The sequence below is a fragment of the Oryzias latipes genome, chromosome 6, assembly GCF_002234675.1.
Source record: "Oryzias latipes chromosome 6, ASM223467v1".
Taxonomy (NCBI): Eukaryota; Metazoa; Chordata; class Actinopteri; order Beloniformes; family Adrianichthyidae; genus Oryzias; species Oryzias latipes.
This window is the reverse complement of record NC_019864.2, coordinates 26176907-26196279: the sequence shown is the minus strand read 5'-3', so window position 1 is coordinate 26196279 and position 19373 is coordinate 26176907. Positions and strand designations below refer to the sequence as shown.

At 38.1% G+C, this 19373-nt stretch overlaps 1 protein-coding gene across 1 annotated transcript; it reads left to right on the top strand.

Moving 5' to 3' along the window:
- The first annotated feature begins 98 nt into the window (after positions 1-98).
- On the top strand, positions 99-19228 carry LOC101157693. Its single transcript, XM_023955575.1, has 22 exons — positions 99-351; positions 1555-1717; positions 2801-2953; positions 3034-3194; positions 4238-4306; positions 5272-5376; positions 5612-5747; positions 5828-5913; positions 6815-6916; positions 7005-7146; positions 7929-8113; positions 9258-9626; positions 10588-10750; positions 14796-14948; positions 15028-15188; positions 15920-15988; positions 16344-16448; positions 16555-16690; positions 18089-18174; positions 18329-18430; positions 18523-18664; positions 18895-19228. The coding sequence occupies exons 1-22, from the start codon at positions 190-192 to the stop codon at positions 19080-19082; spliced, it is 3138 nt and encodes a 1045-aa protein (XP_023811343.1). The 5' UTR covers positions 99-189; the 3' UTR covers positions 19083-19228.
- The last annotated feature ends 145 nt before the right edge of the window (positions 19229-19373 follow it).

Genomic DNA, 19373 nt, shown 5'->3' with positions numbered 1-19373 from the left:
GGCTTGTCCCTTTGTGAGTCCTAACCTCTTCCTGTTGGAACTTATCAGATTCTGAAAGTGCTTTTCTTCTGTTTAAACATCCCAGAGTCACAGAGGGGAAGGGGGGCAGGGCTAACAGCAGAGTTGAGCCAACCTTTTTTCTTCAAATCCACCAAATAGTTTCTGGAGCTCCGTCAAATCTATGCAGCCATGTTTGCCTCTCTGGTGCTGCTCGGGCTTTTGATCTTTTTCCTCGTCTACCTGCTTAAACCTCAGAGACCAAAGAATTTCCCACCGGGACCCCCCACCCTACCAGTGCTGGGAAACCTTTTGCACCTGAGTACAGATGATCCTTTAAAGGATTTTGAGAGGGTAAGAACGCTCTGCATGGACTGGGATCACACTTAGGGAAAAAAAAAAAAAAAAAAAAAACGGCTCCTGCTCATGCCGGAGGTTGCATAATGCCTGTGTAGAGTGAATTGGCTATTAACTGACTTGTAGTGCACCTCCCACAAGAATTTAAGGACATTTAGGCAGCGTTTTTGCAGATTTTTACTAAAATGGGAGATTTGATGAACTCCTGTACACTTGGCCTGTGTCCAAGCAAAGCTTTATGTCACGGATGTTTCTCTTTACACTGATAGAAAATGGGGTCATTTACAAAGTTATCTGTGGCGTAATGTGAATGCACCGTGTTCCAATCAGCCAAGATAAACGTCCAGGATTCATCTTTCCATCCCAAACAGAAATCCGCTGCTGCAGTCCAACACAAACGCAGAACAACAAAAAGGCCTAAAAGCAACTGACTGCATTTAAATGAGAGCTTGACAAAGGGAATGAAAGGAAACAGCACCAGCTTGAAGGCAAAACTGCAGTTTGCAAGAAGTTTAGAGATTATAGAAATTCAGGATTACGGCCGTATAATAAAACAACCAAATGAAAATAAGAGTTCTTAATTTGTTTAACAACCTACTTTGATGAAAATTGTGTTTTTGATATTTTAACATGGCATTTTTCTGATACTGAAGGACATATATTAAGATAATTCTTTAATCAAATTGTGGTGAATCAGGAGCAGTGAAAAAATACAGCTGGAAAAGGAAGCACATATGTGACATAGAAAATGGCCTGGGCGGGCCACAAGCTCTCTGCTCCGCCAACTCCATCTCGCTCACGCTCAAATGGGCGAATGGAGAATCAAATCTCAGCAGGGTTTGTGAGGAGATGTAAGCTAGTGGAAAAGCATGTAAACAGAGAGCTCTCAGTAATAAGGAGGGGAAGGGGGCGGGGTTGCTCCCTGCCAACAGTCCTGTTGACAACTCAGAGGCAAATTTCGAATGAACTGTCCTAGAAAAATGACAGGTTTTGTGATTTTGGCTAAAAACTGCATTGTAATATTTAAAAGACCATTGGTATTACTTTGAAAATAGATCAAAAGACCTTTTTTACCCCTGCATATTTGATGATGAAGCATTTTGGCCCAACAGTGGATTCCCAATCTCTGGCCAGATGCTGTGACTTGGCCATAGTTTCTGTGTATTTTCAACACCAACATTTTCTTTGCTTCTTTCCCAGCTGAGGAAATCCTATGGAAATGTCTTCAGTGTGTTCATTGGTCCACAACCGGCTGTTGTCATCAATGGGTTAAAAGCTATGAAGGAGGCACTGGTGAACAAAGGCTCTGATTTTGCTGGAAGACCCCAAGACTTGTTTATCAACCATGTCACCCAGCAGTTAGGTACGTCACCTCATCTTCATTTTTTTGTTCAAAAGAAACGTCTGATTGTAAACACATTAAATGTTTGGGACTGATTTTGAAGAAAGAATTCTCTTCTGAAGTTGCATTTCAACAAATCAAGACACGAACGTCTACACATGTGCAACAACCCTGCACAGTGTTCTAAGGCAAGGTTCATTCAGTTATTGTTACGGTGAATTAAAATGTAGACAAAGAGCCGCTTTAGCAGGAAGAAAAGCATTCGGCACTATGCTGGTACATGTTGAGAGGTGGATTCAACAGCACCTGGGATGTAAATCCAGCTCACCTTTTCCTCAGTTGTTTTAGTGTACAAATCCTTTCTTCATCACCAAACAAATATTGGGCAAACTGTACAATAACTAAGGTGTAACTAGTGTTTCATGCTCGGCAGCTTTCAAAACTGTTTCTTTTTCATTTTATTTTGCTGTTTCTCTTTCCTTCAGGTTCACAGCCGCATTAAGTTACCAAGTAGCAACAACTTTTTCAGTATATCATTCTGTATACTTCAATTGATGATTTTGATCACTGTTAGGTTCCAAATATTTAATGCTCCTTTTCTGGCTTTATGTTTCAGGCTTTTAAAGCTATTTTAACACTTCTAAAACTATCTTCTTATTTAAGGGTGTAGGAAATGGAAGTATTTCATTTTTAAAATCTATATTGAACAGAAAGTTGCATTAAGGAGAACAGACAAGGTTCATCCTGTATAAAAGACAACCCCGGGGTACCACAGGGCTCCAATCTTGGTCCTCTGCTATTAGTAGATGAATGATCCTGTTTATTAAAAAAATAAATAAATAAAAAACAGGGAATTACAAAGCTAGGAATTTACTAAATGTAAAAAATTTAAATAATTTTTTTTCATTAGTAAAATGATGTCCTAACCTAAATGTTTTTTTAATTAATTTTAGAGAAATTATATTTATATTACATATTAATATTATACGTATATTCGCAGGGTGAAGCAATTTCTATCTTAATCTTCACTAAAACTGGAGCGATAAAGCAAAAATATATTTTATTTAAAAACTCAATCTTTTTCTCTTTTTTTTGTACAAGTAGGAGTGGTCTTGGAAAACTATGGTACGACTTGGAGAGAACACCGTCGCTTTGCTCTGATGACACTAAGGAACTTTGGTCTCGGGAAGACGTCAATGGAGGACCGGATTCACGAAGAGATTCAACAGACAATAAAAACCTTGGAAAAGAGCATTGGTTCGTCAGCGCTGGAGCAATGCTCTCTCCATTTGTGTCAGATATTGTTATTCTTCAATTTGTGCCATAATATTTTGCAGGATCAACCCTGAGTCCTCAGGTCATCTTTCATAATGCAGCCTCTAACATCATCTGCCAGGTTCTGTACGGAAAACGATTTGAGTACAACGATGAGATGATCAAAGTGATTATTAAATGCTTCACTGACAACGCCAAGATGACCAACGGGCCATGGGCTATGGTAAGTCACAGGGTATTTTAGAGGGTCGTTTTCAACCACTGCAAAAATAGTTCCATTTTGATCAGTTCCTATTAAAAAAACACTTAATCCTATAACCTTGGTTTAAAGTGCTTGTCTTATTTGCAAATGCTGTTGAACATTAACTCAGGCTTTAATTAAACTTATTATGACATAAGATTGAACTACAGCCAAAACATAGTTTGACTTTTAGAAAAAAAAATCTGTCATTATCTAAGCTAAAGAAACAAAGGACAAGTTTAAAAAAACTGAGTGATTGACGGATTCTTTTGCAGTCTTTTGCGCCGCTCAAAAACTTCAAACCACCCCCACAGCTCATTCAAGCCAGCACGCCCATGGGCTTGGGTGTTTTTGATCAAACAGCAGATGCATGGCAAAATACCAAATTTTCAGGACATGAAGAATCGTGACCCTGGCTAAACAGGCAGAGGTGGAATGTTTGCGACTAGCCTATTTTGTGTTTTGAGTAGTTTAGCAGTTCATTGCTGGGAATCTTAGGAGAAAAAAAATCACAGATCTATTTATTAATTCCACCTCTCTTCATGAGATTATTATTTTTTTGAACATATCTAACTCTTAAATACTAATCCTTATATATACTTTTCTGTAAAAAAAAATAAAATAAATAAAACTATGTAGGAAACAATACGCAAACTAGCTGACGAACCAATGGTTTACCTCCATTTTTGGCAGCTGTTTTGCTTTGAGGTAAAATTATAATTAAGTTTGAAAAAAGGTGAAAGAACTTCTATGTGCCTCACATAAAACTTCCCGTCGTACAATATTTTGTGAATGTATTTAAAGTTATCGACTGATAAAACCATGCAGTTTTTAGATGGTAAAAAACTATGTTTTTCATTAGTTTTCTCTTTAAAGGCCATGCTCATTACTGGCTTTTAAAAGGAATGTAGGTTTGAGCCATTTTTCATCAATATGTCTTCTGTTCAGAGCAATGTTGGACATTTTAGGAAGCAGACTCTACAAATGTGGACATGATTGAAAATGTCACCTCTTTGTTTTTGCAGATTTATGATTCTCTTCCCATACTTCGAAAACTGCCACTGCCATTCAGGAAGGCCTTTAAAAATTACGAGGTAATGGTACATTCATAAACATCCATCACATTTGAGTTTATGGGTAGAGGTCTCCCAACCGAAATCAGAAACACAATTCTAATCTTAAATTTACCAGATATCTGAACTTTCCGGTGCAGTATTTTTTCTTAGACCTTTTCGTAAAGTTATGGTAGCCCTGTAGTCAGAATTGCTCTCTGAATCCTTTCTTTAAAGGGATCCTTCAATCATAGAAAAAGTACTGTCCCAAACCTCTGTACAATGTTGATTCATCCAAAAGCATTGATGACTGGAGGTTTACACGCATCAGTTCAAGTCCAACTGCAGACTAAGTGGTGACCAGTCGAATTCGCTCATGGTGAACATCCTTTGAAATGTGAACTCTCCAGTAATACTACGACGCAAGTTGGGCTCACGTTTGGGAAGATATTTTCTCACACAAAAAATGAATTGAATGCAAGACAACAAATAGGTCAAAGGGTAGAGAAATGTTAAAAAATACATGTTGAAATTTTGTACAGGTTAGAGGTGATCCACTGTGTCCTACAAGTCACCATTGAACTGCAAAATCTTCAGTTATTAGCTGCTGGGCTCCAAGTCAACAATTCCAAGTCCTCCACCATAAAGCTTTGACAAGTTCTGATCAAGTGCGAATGATACCATATCCATAAGGTGCTTTTGGATAAGCCACTTACGATCTAAGGCTCTAAATTTTATCCCAAAGTTCAGGTCTGAATGAGTATAGTTTGGAATCAAACATATCCATACTACCCTGCACTTCTAAAACTAAATAGGCCATTTCTTTACAAACCATTGTGATGTTACATAGACAGACCACAGAAGTTGGGTCCCCAGTCAAGCGAAACAGTTGCAATTCACATTCTGTTGAAACACTCAAATAAAGATACTGCCTAAAAGTAAGTTAGAAAATGTTACCAATAAATTTAAATCTTCTGCACTTCTATATGTGTTTTTCTTAATTTCAGACCTGTAAAAACATCGCTTTTGATCTCCTGAAAGAGCACAAGGAAACCAAAGTCCCTGGAGAACCAAGAGACTTTGTTGACTGCTATCTGGATGAGTTAGAGAAGGTTTGTGCAAATGTGGTTGGAATTCAAGGCAGCTGAATTATTTAAATGTCTAAATTTTTCGAGCTGGAGCTTTTTACTTCTCAACTATTTCTTTTGAATTGTTTAAGTGAAACGTGTACATTGAGAGCGTGTTACTTGTGTTTGGCATTGGTCTTTGATAATAACCTATGCACTCCTCACTTTTAATGCATAGCGGCATTGCATGTCACTTGTTTCTGCTTGCTGTTGTTTGTAGAAAAGTGCAGATTCTTCATTTTCTGAGGAGCGACTGGCTGGCTACTCTTTGGATCTTTATTTTGCTGGAACAGACACCACTTCCAACACTCTGCTGACAGGTTTCCTTTACCTCGTGGGCCATCCACATATACAAGGTACGGATAAAGAACCAATGGAACTCACGGTGTAATTATTTGCTGTTTGTCAACACATCCAATGTCATTTGCTTCTGAAGAAAGATGTCAGCAGGAGATAGATCTTGTGTTGGAGGGCAAGGATCAAGTCAGCTTTGAGGACAGAAACAACATGCCTTATATGCAGGTGCTAAAAATCACCACAGATTTTTCTATTTAATTTTCCTTTTAACTATCATTTTGCACATTAACTTTTGCTTTCTTCTTTCATTTATTTAGTTTTGGCTAGTGGGGGCAGTATCAGTAAAGAAGCTAAGATCTCCTTGTCTTTATCAAAAAAGGACACTGAGGTCTACCCAGGCCACTTGGCCAGGATCTACCATGGGGCCTCGTGTTCAGACATGCCTAAAAGAACTCACTTATTGGTAGTCGGGGTCGAGGAAGCTGACCAGTAGGCCAAACCCGTTGGCTCTTCCCCATTCAAGCCTCTAAGGCAGGGGTGCTCATTACGTCGATCGCGATCGACCGGTTGATCTTCAAGGACATGAGGATAGATCGCAGGCCAGCAAAGATAAATTACAAAAAAAAATAGAAAAATACTTCTAAAAAATCCGTCAGCGAATCAAAATCGTCACCGAGAAGTACGGGACTTGATTGACAAGCAGAACGGCAAATCAAACATCCTCTGATACATACATGACTGCACATGCGTGTTTAAATTCACTTAGCGCTAATTCTGTCATCAGAAACGACTTGCCCCGCGGCACGTCAAGTCCCCGGCAGAAGACCACTCTGGACAACTGGAGTGTTTCGCCCCATGAGTCCCCCCCCCCCCTTCCGTGGCTCCCCCCATTGCACGGTTTACAGGAGAGCATGACATTTGATAGTCGCTGCTTTCTGTTTTTGTAATAGAACGCCTCATCTGTTAATACAAAAGTATCTATGTGTAATCTTACTGTGTAGTTTTTTAATTATCAGTACATAAACTATGTAATGTAATAATAGTTCATAATACTATGTTTATTAAACAGTATTTTAGTGTCATATATTAAGGTCAGTTAAAGTCTAAGTTCTTTTTCTTCATGAAGGCTGTGATCCATGAAGTCCAAAGGATTGCCAACATCGTTCCTTTTAGTGTCTTCCACGCCACAATGAAAGACACAGAGCTCATGGAATACTCTATCCCCAAGGTAAGAAACTGCTAGACGGAGTTTTTAACATAAGAATGGCTGAATTGAAGAGAGTTATGTCTCGTCTGTTCTTTTGGTTCATCTTCAGGGCACCATGGTCATCCAAAACATGAAGTCAGTGCTGACAGAGGAAGGACAGTGGAAGTTCCCTCATGAATTCAATCCTGAAAACTTTCTGAACGAGAAGGGAGAGTTTGTCAAACCAGAGGCGTTCATGCCCTTCTCTGCAGGTCTGACTCTGTTAAAAGCGTTTTTGGGGATAATCCTCTGTAGCTTTGTAACTCTAAAAAACAACATAAATTGATTATTAAATGTTCTTAAATATAGGCATCAACTGATGAAGTTAAAGACTCACTATGAGGAAAATTGTTTTTTTTTTCTGCGCCAACGGTCCCAAACCTCAGAGGCAAATTTCTGATCAACTCCTGTGTTCTAGAAAACGACATTGAATTTTTAATGTTGGCTAAAAACGGCATAATTATGATGAATAAACCACTGGGAACACTTTTACGACGACTGAAGTGGGACTTTAAAGTTACTAGAAAATATTAGGCAACTACTATTTAAAAATGTAAATTTTGTGTAAAATGCCAAGTGGGTAATGTGCATAAATGCCATCAGAATTGATAGATAAATCACAAAAATCCTTTATTTCCAAATGAGAATTAAATAGTTTTGGTAGTAAATTACAAAAGTATTAGTCATGTTTTTCATAACAAAAAATATATACAATTGGGACAAAATTTTGATTGGTTCTGGTTTATCTTTTTTATTTGTTTGATTTTTGCTAAAACCTTTTTTCACTTTCATATTTCAAGTATTTCAATGCTATCATAAGCTGCTCTTTGGTCAACTTGAATTATAGTTGCCAAAGTAAACACAAAAGTAACGCGTTCTATTGAAATATCATAAAAAGTGCAGTAAAAGTAGTGAGTATTATGAGCTTTTACACAAATGTTCATAAAACTAGAGTCTCGTGTAAACCACTCTGTTGTCTGTTTTTGTGTATCAGGTCCTCGGGTGTGTTTAGGGGAAGGTCTGGCTCGTATGGAGCTCTTCCTCACCATGGTGACTCTGCTGAGAAAGTTTAAGTTCACCTGGCCTGAGGATGCTGGGGAACCCGACTACACTCCTATTTTTGGGCTCACTTTGACTCCAAAACCTTATCGTATGAAAGTCCAGCTGAGGTCAAAACAATGAACATGTCCTGCAAAAAATATGGGTTTTGATGAAAATACAAGATTTTACTGCTGCTTGTCTTACAAAACAAATGATGATGTTTTTAATGTGTGTGTTTTTATTTGATTATTTTTACTTATTTTTTTTTATCATTTTGTTTATAACAAAAAAAAAATCAATAGTCAGTCTGGAAAGTTTTATATTTACTCTAAATGTACCTGTGTTTTCTGCACAGAAAGAATATAAAATATATTCTAACTAAAAATATATTCAGCAAATATTTTCCAGCTTGTCATTTATTACCCGTGACCCAACAGATTTATAAGCTGCTGCTTTTCTTTGTAAAGCTACACTTAGTCTTTTTCTGTTGTTTTTTTCTGTTGGTGGAGCAGGTGAGTTTACAGTAGGAAAACGATGTAAAACAAACAAACAAAATATATTGTTAGTTTGAATTACGGCTGGTGACATTCAGATATTCAGAAATGCAAAAGAATAGGTCATAATGGAAACTTTTCACTGGCATTTTTACTTACTTGAGTTTGTTGATGCTGTTAAAAACAAGTGTGGCTCTTAAATAATGTCTTCTTTTTCTAATTGCTTGTTCTTTTTTAGTGTATGTCTTTCCTAAAATAATAAAAGTTAAAGCTACTTGATGTCTTCTATAACAATCATTGTCTGTACTTTTTACGTACTGTTAAAATATCATACAGTGTCTTACAATGTTTACATCTGTGTACAGTTTATGTGCATTTGGACATGTTTCTGTGCCATCTTGGCACAACTTTGGTCTCCTCCCCAATATGACTAGATCTTTATGTCAATTTCCAGTGAGTTTTTTTTTTCCAAACACAAAATAGACAGTATCCTTCAGTTAACTTGTCCTGACCGTTAAAAAAGAAAGCTTTACTGTTATGTGTGAACATGTTTTCTCGCTAGTGTCTCATGACACAATCTAACAAAAATGATTAAATGGTTAATAGAAGCTTTTATAAAGAGAACTATTGAATTATTCCAGTACTATTTTTGACAGAAAAGTAAAAAGTGTAAAGAAATATTTATTACTCTAGAAACAGTTTTGCTGCTTAAAACTGAGGGACTCTTTTAAATTGACTCTAGAGCAAGATTTATGAATTGAATGTTAGAAAACTCATGTTACACTTAAGCATTAAAAATCTTAAGACATTTCAAACATTACTGTGTTACCAACTTAAGTTCATTTAAATCAGTTTTCAGGAAGCCAAGTCGGACTGAAGACACCAGTCCAGCCACAGGGAGGCAGTGGTTTACAGCATGGTTTATCACTGAACTGAACCGCCCTTGTAACTGCAGCTCAGTCACAAATCTCACCAGTTCAGTCAAAGTCACAAACATGTTCGTCTCGCTGATCTTGCTGTGGCTCTGCATCTGTATCTTATTCCTCCAATTGAAACCTCGGAGGCCCAAGAACTTCCCACCAGGACCCCCAGTCCTGCCCATGCTGGGGAACCTTCTCCACCTGAGTTTAGACAATCCTTTGAAGGACTTTGACAGGGTAAGAGATTCAAATGTAATAAGCTGATGTTGCATTAATGGAAGGCACCATTTGATTGAGGGAAATTGTGTTAGATCAAACATTTTACTAACACGCACATCTATGTTCAATTCACCTGAAGATGTGATTTCGTAATCTATTAATACATTTGAAAGCCTGTAGGCAGAACTGCTCCAGACCAGCTCCACAGGTTACAGAGAATTGGTTAATTTTTACTCCTGAGATCCTAATGTAGTGTTTTCATTCTGTCAGGTGAGAAAGACAAAGGCTGAATACGAATTCTTCCCTCTACCCTATGACCCTATGACCCTCCAAACAGAGCGATATGAAAACCTTAAGTTGTCGCCCATCGTGAAACAGTTAAAAAGAATCAATTTCTCCTTCTTCCACTACTGGCAGAGGTATAACTTGACCCTACGCTAGTCCCTACCACTCCTCCTTAAAAAAGCTTTTTGGACACCACTACAGCTTCAAATGCCCCAACAATTGGAGGGTTAGGGAGAAGCAGTAGGGGTAGAATTGGGAGAAGCAGTAGGGGTAGAATTGGGAATTGGCCAAAGGCTTGTGCACTTTACACTAGTAAAGGTCAACAACCAACAATTACCTCATTCTTTGCACATGGCAGATTAAAATGAGGAGACGTTTTTTCCTTTGTCGGAGGACAGACTCACAAAAATAAACTTTCTTTTGAAAAGGAGAAATTGAGTAAGTTATCTACATTAGCCACCAGTTCTTTCTCAGAAGAGACCTTGCAAGAACCTGTTAATGAAAAGCCAGGGGTGAGGACTGTCTTATAGATCTGGGTCACTAATGGAGGCGCTGTTGCTTTATCAGTTTGGTTAATAGCACTAGCTTTTTATTAACTGATCATCCTCTGCTACCTACTCTAAATTATTTTCATCACTATGTTTTAGCATTTAAAAATCATTTTAAAACTTTTTTTTCCCTTTGGTCTTTTCAGCTAAGGAACTCCTATGGAAATGTCTACAGCCTTTTTCTGGGTCCGAAGCCAGCTGTGATCATTAACGGGTTCAAGGCCATGAAGGAAGCCATGGTGATCAAGGCCACTGATTTCGCAGGGCGTCCCCAAGATCTGTTTGTGAATGATGTTAGCAAGAGGAAAGGTAAAATCAGCTGATCTCTCATTCTACGGAAATGTAGTGAGTTAAAGAAAAATATGTCAAACTCTATTGATTGTTTTAGTATGTTAATGTGAAGTCTGCACAAAGAAAACATGCCGGTATGAGTTCAAAAGTGCAAAATCATAAATCAACATGAACATCTTTGTCACCTTTTACCCAGTCTCTATCTGTTGCAATTGCATAAGATGGGAAAAAGCAAAGACAAGTCATTACATGTACTGTTTACATGCTAGGGAGTTTAGACCTTTACTTTTAACTTCAAATTCAAATTTACTTTCATCCTTATATGCATTTTTTATAAAGTAAAAGTGCAAAAAAAGAAAACAAAAGGAAGCAAATTTATAATATATATACATAGGAACGATGTCCCAATCAGATCCCGATTCTGAGTCTTTTGATTTTGAGTATCCAAAACTTTTTTAATACCTTTAAAAAATGAACAAATGCAGAAATGGGATCCAGGTTTACCTACTTTTTATTTTTTTATTTACCTTTTTCTTTTTTATAATTTAACAGTCAAACTTCTGTGAAGTAGTTTTAACAATCAAGTAAAAATAGTGAAACTATCAACCCTGTAGCTCCGCCCCTGATTTCAGTTGAATCTGAAAGCAGACAATATTTCCCTTATATTATAACTTTAGTAATGTATTAGTTTTCTATTTTCAAGTCCCTTTAATAAATGAAGCTGAATTTTTAAAGCATAATAACTAAGCATATAAAGATTCTTTTTAAATGTGTCAACAGAGCATAACAATATTAGGCAATGTTCAGCTGGTTTGAATCCTACCTCACAGGAAGAGATTTAATCGTCAGTGTAAATCATACATCATCTGGGAGGCACGGACTGACATGTGGTGTGCCACAAGGTTCAGTCCTTGGCCCCACACTTTTTAAACTTTACATGCTACCGCTTGGTGATGTCATCGGGAGACATGGCATAAACTTTCATAGATATGCTGATGACACCCAGTTATTTGTGGCTGTGTCTCCTGACGACATGGGGACCCATTGATGACCTTTTAAGTTGTGTTTTGATATTGAAACATGTATGGGAGAGAACTTCTTAAAGCTCAATCAAGACAAAACTGACATTTTAATTGTTGGTCCTGAAGCTGAGAGAGAAAGGGTCCAATCTTATTTATCAACTTTTAATCGAAATGTGTGCAGTAAAGTCAGAAACCTCGGTATGATTTTAGATGCAGATCTTAACTTTGAAGCGCACGCAAACCAACTTACAAAGACTGCCTTTTATCACCTTAGAAGTATTGCCCGAGTGAGACACTTTGTCTCACAAGCCAGTGCTGAAATATTAATCCATGCTTTTATAACATCTAGGATAGACTATTGTAATGCTCTTCTTTCTGGTGTTAAGAAAAATACAATCAACCGGCTGCAGCTTGTTCAAAATTCGGCTGCACGCCTTTTAACTAGAACAAGAAAGAAGGAGCACATTACTCCAATATTGAAGTCTTTGCACTGGCTCTCAGTCAGCTCGATTTTAAGTTTCTTTTATTAGTTTATAAAAGTTTAAATGGAACTGGACCATCATTTTTATCAGATTTACTTTTGGTTTATGACCCTCCCAGAGCCCTCAGGTCCACAGGTGCAGGTCTGCTGGTAACAAAGAGATGAACCACACAGGAGAGGAGCAAACAAGGGACTCAATCACACTGGGAGGGAGAAATGGGGGAGGAGACCCTTCGAGGGCTGAGGCTTACCAACGGAGCGCTGGGCCGACCCACGTGGAGGAGATTGGCAAATAAAAAAACAGAAAAAAAACCCACTCTGTGGCACCCACAAACGTGAAAAAAAAAAAAAAATCCGCAAATGCCCCAATTGAGCCTCCACTGTTGTCGCCCGACACGCTCTGTCCCTGCACTCGGCCCTAAAAAACAAGGGGGTAAAAGATATAAAAACAAGGGTCGGCAATATTGTTTGAGCAAAAAAAAAAAAAAAACAACAATCAATGCCCACCCTCACTCATTCATACACCAACACACACACACCATAAAACCAAAAGGTAAAAACAGGATAAAACCAGCACAGCACAGGTCCTTGGGAAGGGCACGGCACTTCTCAGCAGATCCTAAGTCCAATGTCCATGGAGAAGAGAGTGGTTGACGCCGCTCTCTGTTGGCTGCAACGGAGGCCAAGAAGATGGGTGTCTGGGCTCAGAGTGCAGCCTGAAGCCCACTGGCAGGAGCTGGAGGTGGCAGCTGGAGGTGGCAGCCACAAGCTGCAGTTTTAACCACCACACTCAGGATCTTCAGACACTCTGTGCCCTGCTGCAGAGAGGAGTGTATCCCAGGTGTAGAAAGGTAGAGTTGGCAGCCCATTGGCTTAAGCAAGCTGTAACTGCTGTGCGATAAATTCAGGGAAGCCAAACAAAACAGCAGTGGTGCCTCTGCCGCCCCTGAGCAGTGAGGAGAAACTCATCCACGCCTTAAGCTCGCTTGGGCGTAGAGGGGTGCTCCGGATGCCAGAGCTCTTTTTTTTTCCCAGCAGGAAGCACAGAGGGTTAGCCACCAGGAAATGGGCGGGTATGAGCACCACACACCAAGTCCTCAAGTGTTGGGCCAAACAATTTTTATACTGCTCCCAGGTAGTCAGGGGGATTGCAGCATCATCCAGCTACAATGACGTAAAAGTGGGTCATTCAATCAGGCAGTACAGGAACATCATTTCTTGTATAGTCGCGACTTTCCACGTCATTGTTTTCTTACTGAAAGATAGAACTGAGACCATCATATTATGGTGAAAATAGCATGTAAGCAAATGATAATTACATAACCCTAACAGGAGAATTAGTTTACTTTAAATGTTGCCAAGCAGGTTATTTCTACCTATATTACCAAATGTAGGTCAACCCTGAATAGCCAATGTCTGCCCCGGTGACTAGTTGCTGCTACACTTTGGCCCTTCAGAAAACGGTCTACAGTGGTTTAAACATTTATTAAAATTGTTCTTCTATCTGATCTTAAAGGAAGTAATGGTATATTTTCACATACAAAATCGATCAGAAGTCAGTTTATTATACGGTTGCACTATCACGATCATTTGATAGACATAACAGCCAGTCTAAGCCTACTATACTTCTGTGCATTCTGAGCTTCCTGCCAGAAATCTCTTGCAAGCTACTAAACTGTCTAGTTAGGCTCAGAATTTTTACTTCTATGCCTAGAAAAAGGTATAACAATGGCCAAAAACATACAACTTTCATTTTTGATCTTTCAACACCAGAGCTGTCAGCAGCGACATCAAAATAACACGTTTTTTGAAATACAGCAACTCTTTGACTGTTTACACAAGTCATGTACCTCCAAGCAGCTTTGCGCCGGTATGAAATACTTTATTAGGAATTAGTTGGAGTTATGTTAATTAGGCAAACTGTCAAGAAATAATGGAACTTCACAGACGATGGTTAAAGGGAGGAGAGTTTTCTATTTGCGTTGCTATTTGAAAGAAGGTAATCTTGAAGCCAAATTGTATGACATTTCTTTAAAATTTCTAAAATGTTTCCTTCTGAAAAAGAGAACTTAGCAAGTTTTTTATTTAAATTGTAGTTGTGTCAGTTCCCAGACTTGGAGCTAACGCAGAGGGACCAAATGTTGCAGTTCAACGAATGGCTGCTAGAGGGTGGTTCCAAAAGAGAGTATCTTTCCACAAATTCCACAATTAAGAGTCCAACTAAAATAAAGTATTGGAAGGATTGAAGAATCTTTTAAGTATCTGGACTTTCCAGTTGTGTGTTTTGGGGGATTTTATTATCAATAATATTGGAAAAAGAAAAAGTTTAACAGTGCCGCCAATAAAATAAACATGCTATGCTTTGCTTTTTTTTCAGAAGGTTTTTTTTTTCAACTCAGCCATTTTCTAAGTATTTTGCAGGTAAAAAAGTGTCCCCCTCACCCTAGATTACAGTATATTATATTTAGAAAAAAAGGGGGGGTTCATGTACAAAACTTGGAACTTACGGTTAAATAAAATGTCTTTCTTAAAAGCCTTATGTGTTTTGTTGCATTTGTAGGTGTAATACTGGCAGATTATGGCGAAAGCTGGAGGGATCATCGTCGCTTTGCTCTGATGACTTTGAGGAACTTTGGTCTGGGAAAAAAGTCGATGGAGGAAAGAATTTCTGAAGAAATTCAGCACACCATAAAAACACTGGAAAATAACATTGGTGTGTCATTTGTGTCTCCAAATAACTTTCATTTACAGGGTTTAGTTAAATCTTTTTTAACATGCGCCGTCTTTTACAGGGAAACTCTTTAGTCCTCAGATTATGTTTCATAATGCAGCCTCAAACATAATCTGCCAGGTTCTGTTTGGCAAACGCTTCGAATATGACGATGAGATCATCAAAACGATTGTTCAGTGCTTTACCAGAAACTCAAAGATAGCCAATGGACCGTGGGCCATGGTAAGTCAGTCCCACTTCTTGGGTTTTTTTACACAACTATTTTCTGTTTGACTTCCAAGTATGAAAAATATCTTGGTAACCATGGAGCCCCAAATTGTTCGTAACCCTTGCGCTATCCTAGGCACTTTGACATTGGGAGTTGGGTCATCTAGACCCACTAGACAGTGCTCTGAACCTTTTTTCTTCAATGATTTGTGAACCTCACTGGTGTCCGTGGATTACATGAAATATTTCCACCTTTATCCACCTCTGTCATGGTCGGGATAACACGTCAATGCAAGGGTGGGGTCATCTAAGATAGCACAAGGGATAATTGAAAAAAATAAATATGACCTTGTGCAATCACACAATCAACCAATAAATCTCTCATAAGTATATAAAAAGATCAAGAAATTTTGACAAACCTGCACACAGATTTTAAATTAGTCATATTATTACATACATTTCATTTTCATCATCATGTTGATTATTATTATAATTCTATGGCTTTTTTTCAGACACTTGAATTTCAAAATCAATATTTTCCAAAGTAGTTTTTTTTTATTTTACATTGTTTTCCAGAATTACTTATTTTTATGAGAGATTTATTGTGTGATTGCACAAGGTCATATTTATTTTTTTAGTTATGAACAATTTGGGGCTCCATAGTAACAAGTGAAATGTTTTTTTGAAATATTGAGTATATTATTGGCATTTCAATATTAATACATGTTATTACTATTTTTCTTTAGATATATGACTCTATTCCGCTGATCCGCAAACTGCCTTTGCCATTCAGAGAGGCCTTCAAGAATGCAGAGGTACTGTAAGAATCATGTAGTGATATTCACATTCGTGTTACCAAATGACACTTCTTGTGTGGTCTTGTAAAGTTTTTTTTGTTTTGTTTTGAGTTACCAACACTGCCAGGCAGCGTATTTTTCACCGTGCCCCTCAGTCAAGTCATTCTTCCTCCTAAACAATATCATCAACATTTAACCAAGGCTCATGAATCATTACAGTATCACAGTTTAACAAAGTTCAAAACATACATCCCTGTGGTGCGGCAGAATCAGATCAATCTTTTGTAGTCTAGTGACCTGACTCCTATTAGCAAAGTCCATAGTTCCAGTGTGCTAAAATTATGTATTATTATTATTATATTTTTTTATTTAGATTTGTGTAGATGTTGGAACTCATTTGGTGAACGAGCACAAAGAGACGAGGATCCCTGGAAAGCCTAGAGACTTTGTTGACTGTTACCTGGATGAAATGGAAAAGGTAGTAGTTATTAGATTTTCCTTAAAAAATATATAAGTTAAAATAATTGAAATTATTTTAACTTTTTAATAAGTTCCTATTTATAATAATCTTTGTCTGTCTGTAGAGGGGAGATGACTCTTCATTTTCAGAGGACCAGCTAATTATATACGCTTTAGATCTTCATTTCGCTGGGACCGACACAACCTCCAATACTCTGCTGACTGGTTTTTTTTATTTGATCAACTACCCACACATACAAGGTAAGCTTAGCAAGCCAAGTTAAAAAAAAAGATGGTAGCTATTGGTCTAATTTAATGTTCAGAATGTTTAGAATTACATTTTTTTACAAAGATGTTTAGCTTTGAAACTGACACTTCATTTTTACATTAGTTGTTGTTGTTTTTCCCTTCAGGGGTTGCTACAGCCAATCAGCTTCATGCATTTTATGATTTGGCAGTGCCCTTCCTGACACAACCCTGTATTTTACTAGGGCAGTGGACCGGCACAGGAAGATCCAGAATTTTGCCCCCATGGTTAGCTTAATGGGTCGTGCTCAGTCTGGATGAAGCTTGCACCCCAAGGGAATCGAACCCTGGTTTCCCATGTGCCAGTTATAAGCTTAAAACCAACTGAGAAATCCAGTCACTAAATTTGTTTTCACATTAGTACATAATCATTTTACGTAAAAATGACTCATCAGTAAACTGCCACAAACTCACAATACAATGTCTAAGGACACTGACCTGATTGAAAACCTCAGAATCACAGATGTTAGCTCAACAATTGATTCCAACAATCGATTCCAACAACTGCAGACAACGACGAAAACCGCTTTTCCCACTAATTTTTGTAAAAAAGATCAAAAACGCAATTTTCATTACAAGTTTGTTAAAGACCCAGTCCAATGAAAATTGTGTTTTTGTTTTTTGTAGCGTGTTCTTGTAGCATTTTTCTCTTAAGGAGAACATATATCAAGAAAATTAAGATTAAAAAAGATTATCTGAGTATTTCTTTATTCATATAGTGACGAATCAGGTGCAGATGAAAAAGCACCATTTGAAAAAGCTTGTAGTTTCTACATGCAAACCACAATCAGCAGGCAACAAGCTCCCTGCTCTGCTCCATTTCGATGCATCCACTTGTAGACAAATAGCGCCATCAACATGTTTATTTTTCTCATCTGAGCTAATAACTGGCCCAAAACCCTGCAACTGGATAGCTCTACTATTGCTCGCCGTTTTGTTGCACCATTAACTTTAGCTTGGGGTTGTGTGGGGATGAAAGCTAGCGGGAGAGAGTGTAAACAAAGGTGTCATAGTATATCAGTGCAGGCTTACTCTGCACCCGCCAACAACTCAGAGATGAATTTCAAATGAAGCCCTTAAAAAACGACGCAGGCTTTTTGATTTTGGCTATAAACGGCACAATCATAATTAAAAGACCTCCAGGAATGTTTTTAAATTGGATCAAAAAATGATTGGAGTAGGAAATAAATTCTGTATAAGAATGATAAAGTGTAGTGATTCATTAAACACCCATGGGGGTGTAAATATTCTGAAAGCTTTCAATGTTCATATTTTTAATAAGGTTAGACTAGATTTTTTGCCATTTCAAACATCACCTTTCTGATGTTTTTAAGTCTCCTTTTGCTTCCTCAGATAAATGTCAACAAGAGATTGATCGAGTGTTGGAGGAAAAACAACAAGTGACGTTTGAGGACAGACACAACATGCCTTACATGCAGGTGCTGTGCAGCATCAAAGGACTTTGTATTTCAGGTTTTTCTACCTTCAACTAAAAAATCTAACCTGAGGATTTTAGGTTCTACTTGTGATCTCAACCGTGCTGAATATTTTTGCTGTATTTTTTCTGCTCTTAAAACGTCTGTTCTCATGTAGGCCGTAATCCACGAAGTGCAAAGAATCGCCAACACTGTTCCTCTCAGCGTCTTCCACAGCACAACTAAAGAAACAGAGCTTATGGGGTACACCATCCCTAAAGTAAGAAACATGCTGGTGTTTTTAGTTTGGCTAATAGAAGGACCGTAATGAAGAGTAGCTATGTAATCTTTGGTACTCTGCTTTTTCTTCAGGGCACCATGATCATCCAAAACATGGGGTCAGTGCTGAGGGAGGACGGACAGTGGAAGTTTCCTCATGATTTCAACCCTGAGAACTTCCTCAACGAAAAGGGAGAGTTCGTCAAACCAGAAGCTTTCATGCCGTTCTCTGCAGGTACAGATGCAGAAAAGTTCTTAACCTCTTCAGACCCGAGCTCTTGCTTGATATGAGTCTTACATGTTGTAGTCACAGGGCACCAGTTAACTACTATGGTAATATAACCCAAAATAGGACGTCCACGCATGTGGATGCCAAGTCTTACGTGGTTAATTAGTGAGCTATATTACAAATGGGAATGAAGCAAAGTGTCTGCGATGACTTTGCCTTGTTTTTTTGTGTCTAAGGTCCTCGAATGTGCCTCGGAGAAGGTCTGGCTCGTATGGAGCTCTTCATCATCATGGTGACTCTCCTGAGAAAGTTCAAGTTCACCTGGCCTGAAGATGCAGGGGAGCCAGACTTCACTCCAGTGTATGGGGTCACTTTGACTCCTAAACCTTACTTCATGAAAGTTCAGCTCAGATCAAAACCGTGAGGTGTTGCTCTAATGCTCAACACAAATATGCAGTTTTAAAGAATTACAACAAGCCTTTTTAAGTATTATTTTCCAGGAACAACAAAAACTGTCAACACCACATATTTTTTTTTTCTTTTGGAGTTAATAAGTGCATGTACCAATTTTGGTGTAGCCATATTAAAGTAATATTTCTAATTTTCTCTAGCAACCATTATTTCTGCTTGCCATGCTCAACTTCCTAATGTGACATGTGGGTGTCTTAAGCTTAGAAAAGCCTTGTGGCTTTTCAAACCAATCCGGGATTTATTT

Coding starts and splice junctions, on each gene's coding strand:
- LOC101157693 (XM_023955575.1), top strand. CDS start 190: ATGTTTGCCTCTCTGGTGCTGCTCGGGCTTTTGATCTTTTTCCTCGTC. Junction 352..1,554: donor CTTTAAAGGATTTTGAGAGG/GTAAGAACGCTC, acceptor CTTCTTTCCCAG/CTGAGGAAATCCTATGGAAA. Junction 16,449..16,554: donor ACCTGGATGAAATGGAAAAG/GTAGTAGTTATT, acceptor GTCTGTCTGTAG/AGGGGAGATGACTCTTCATT.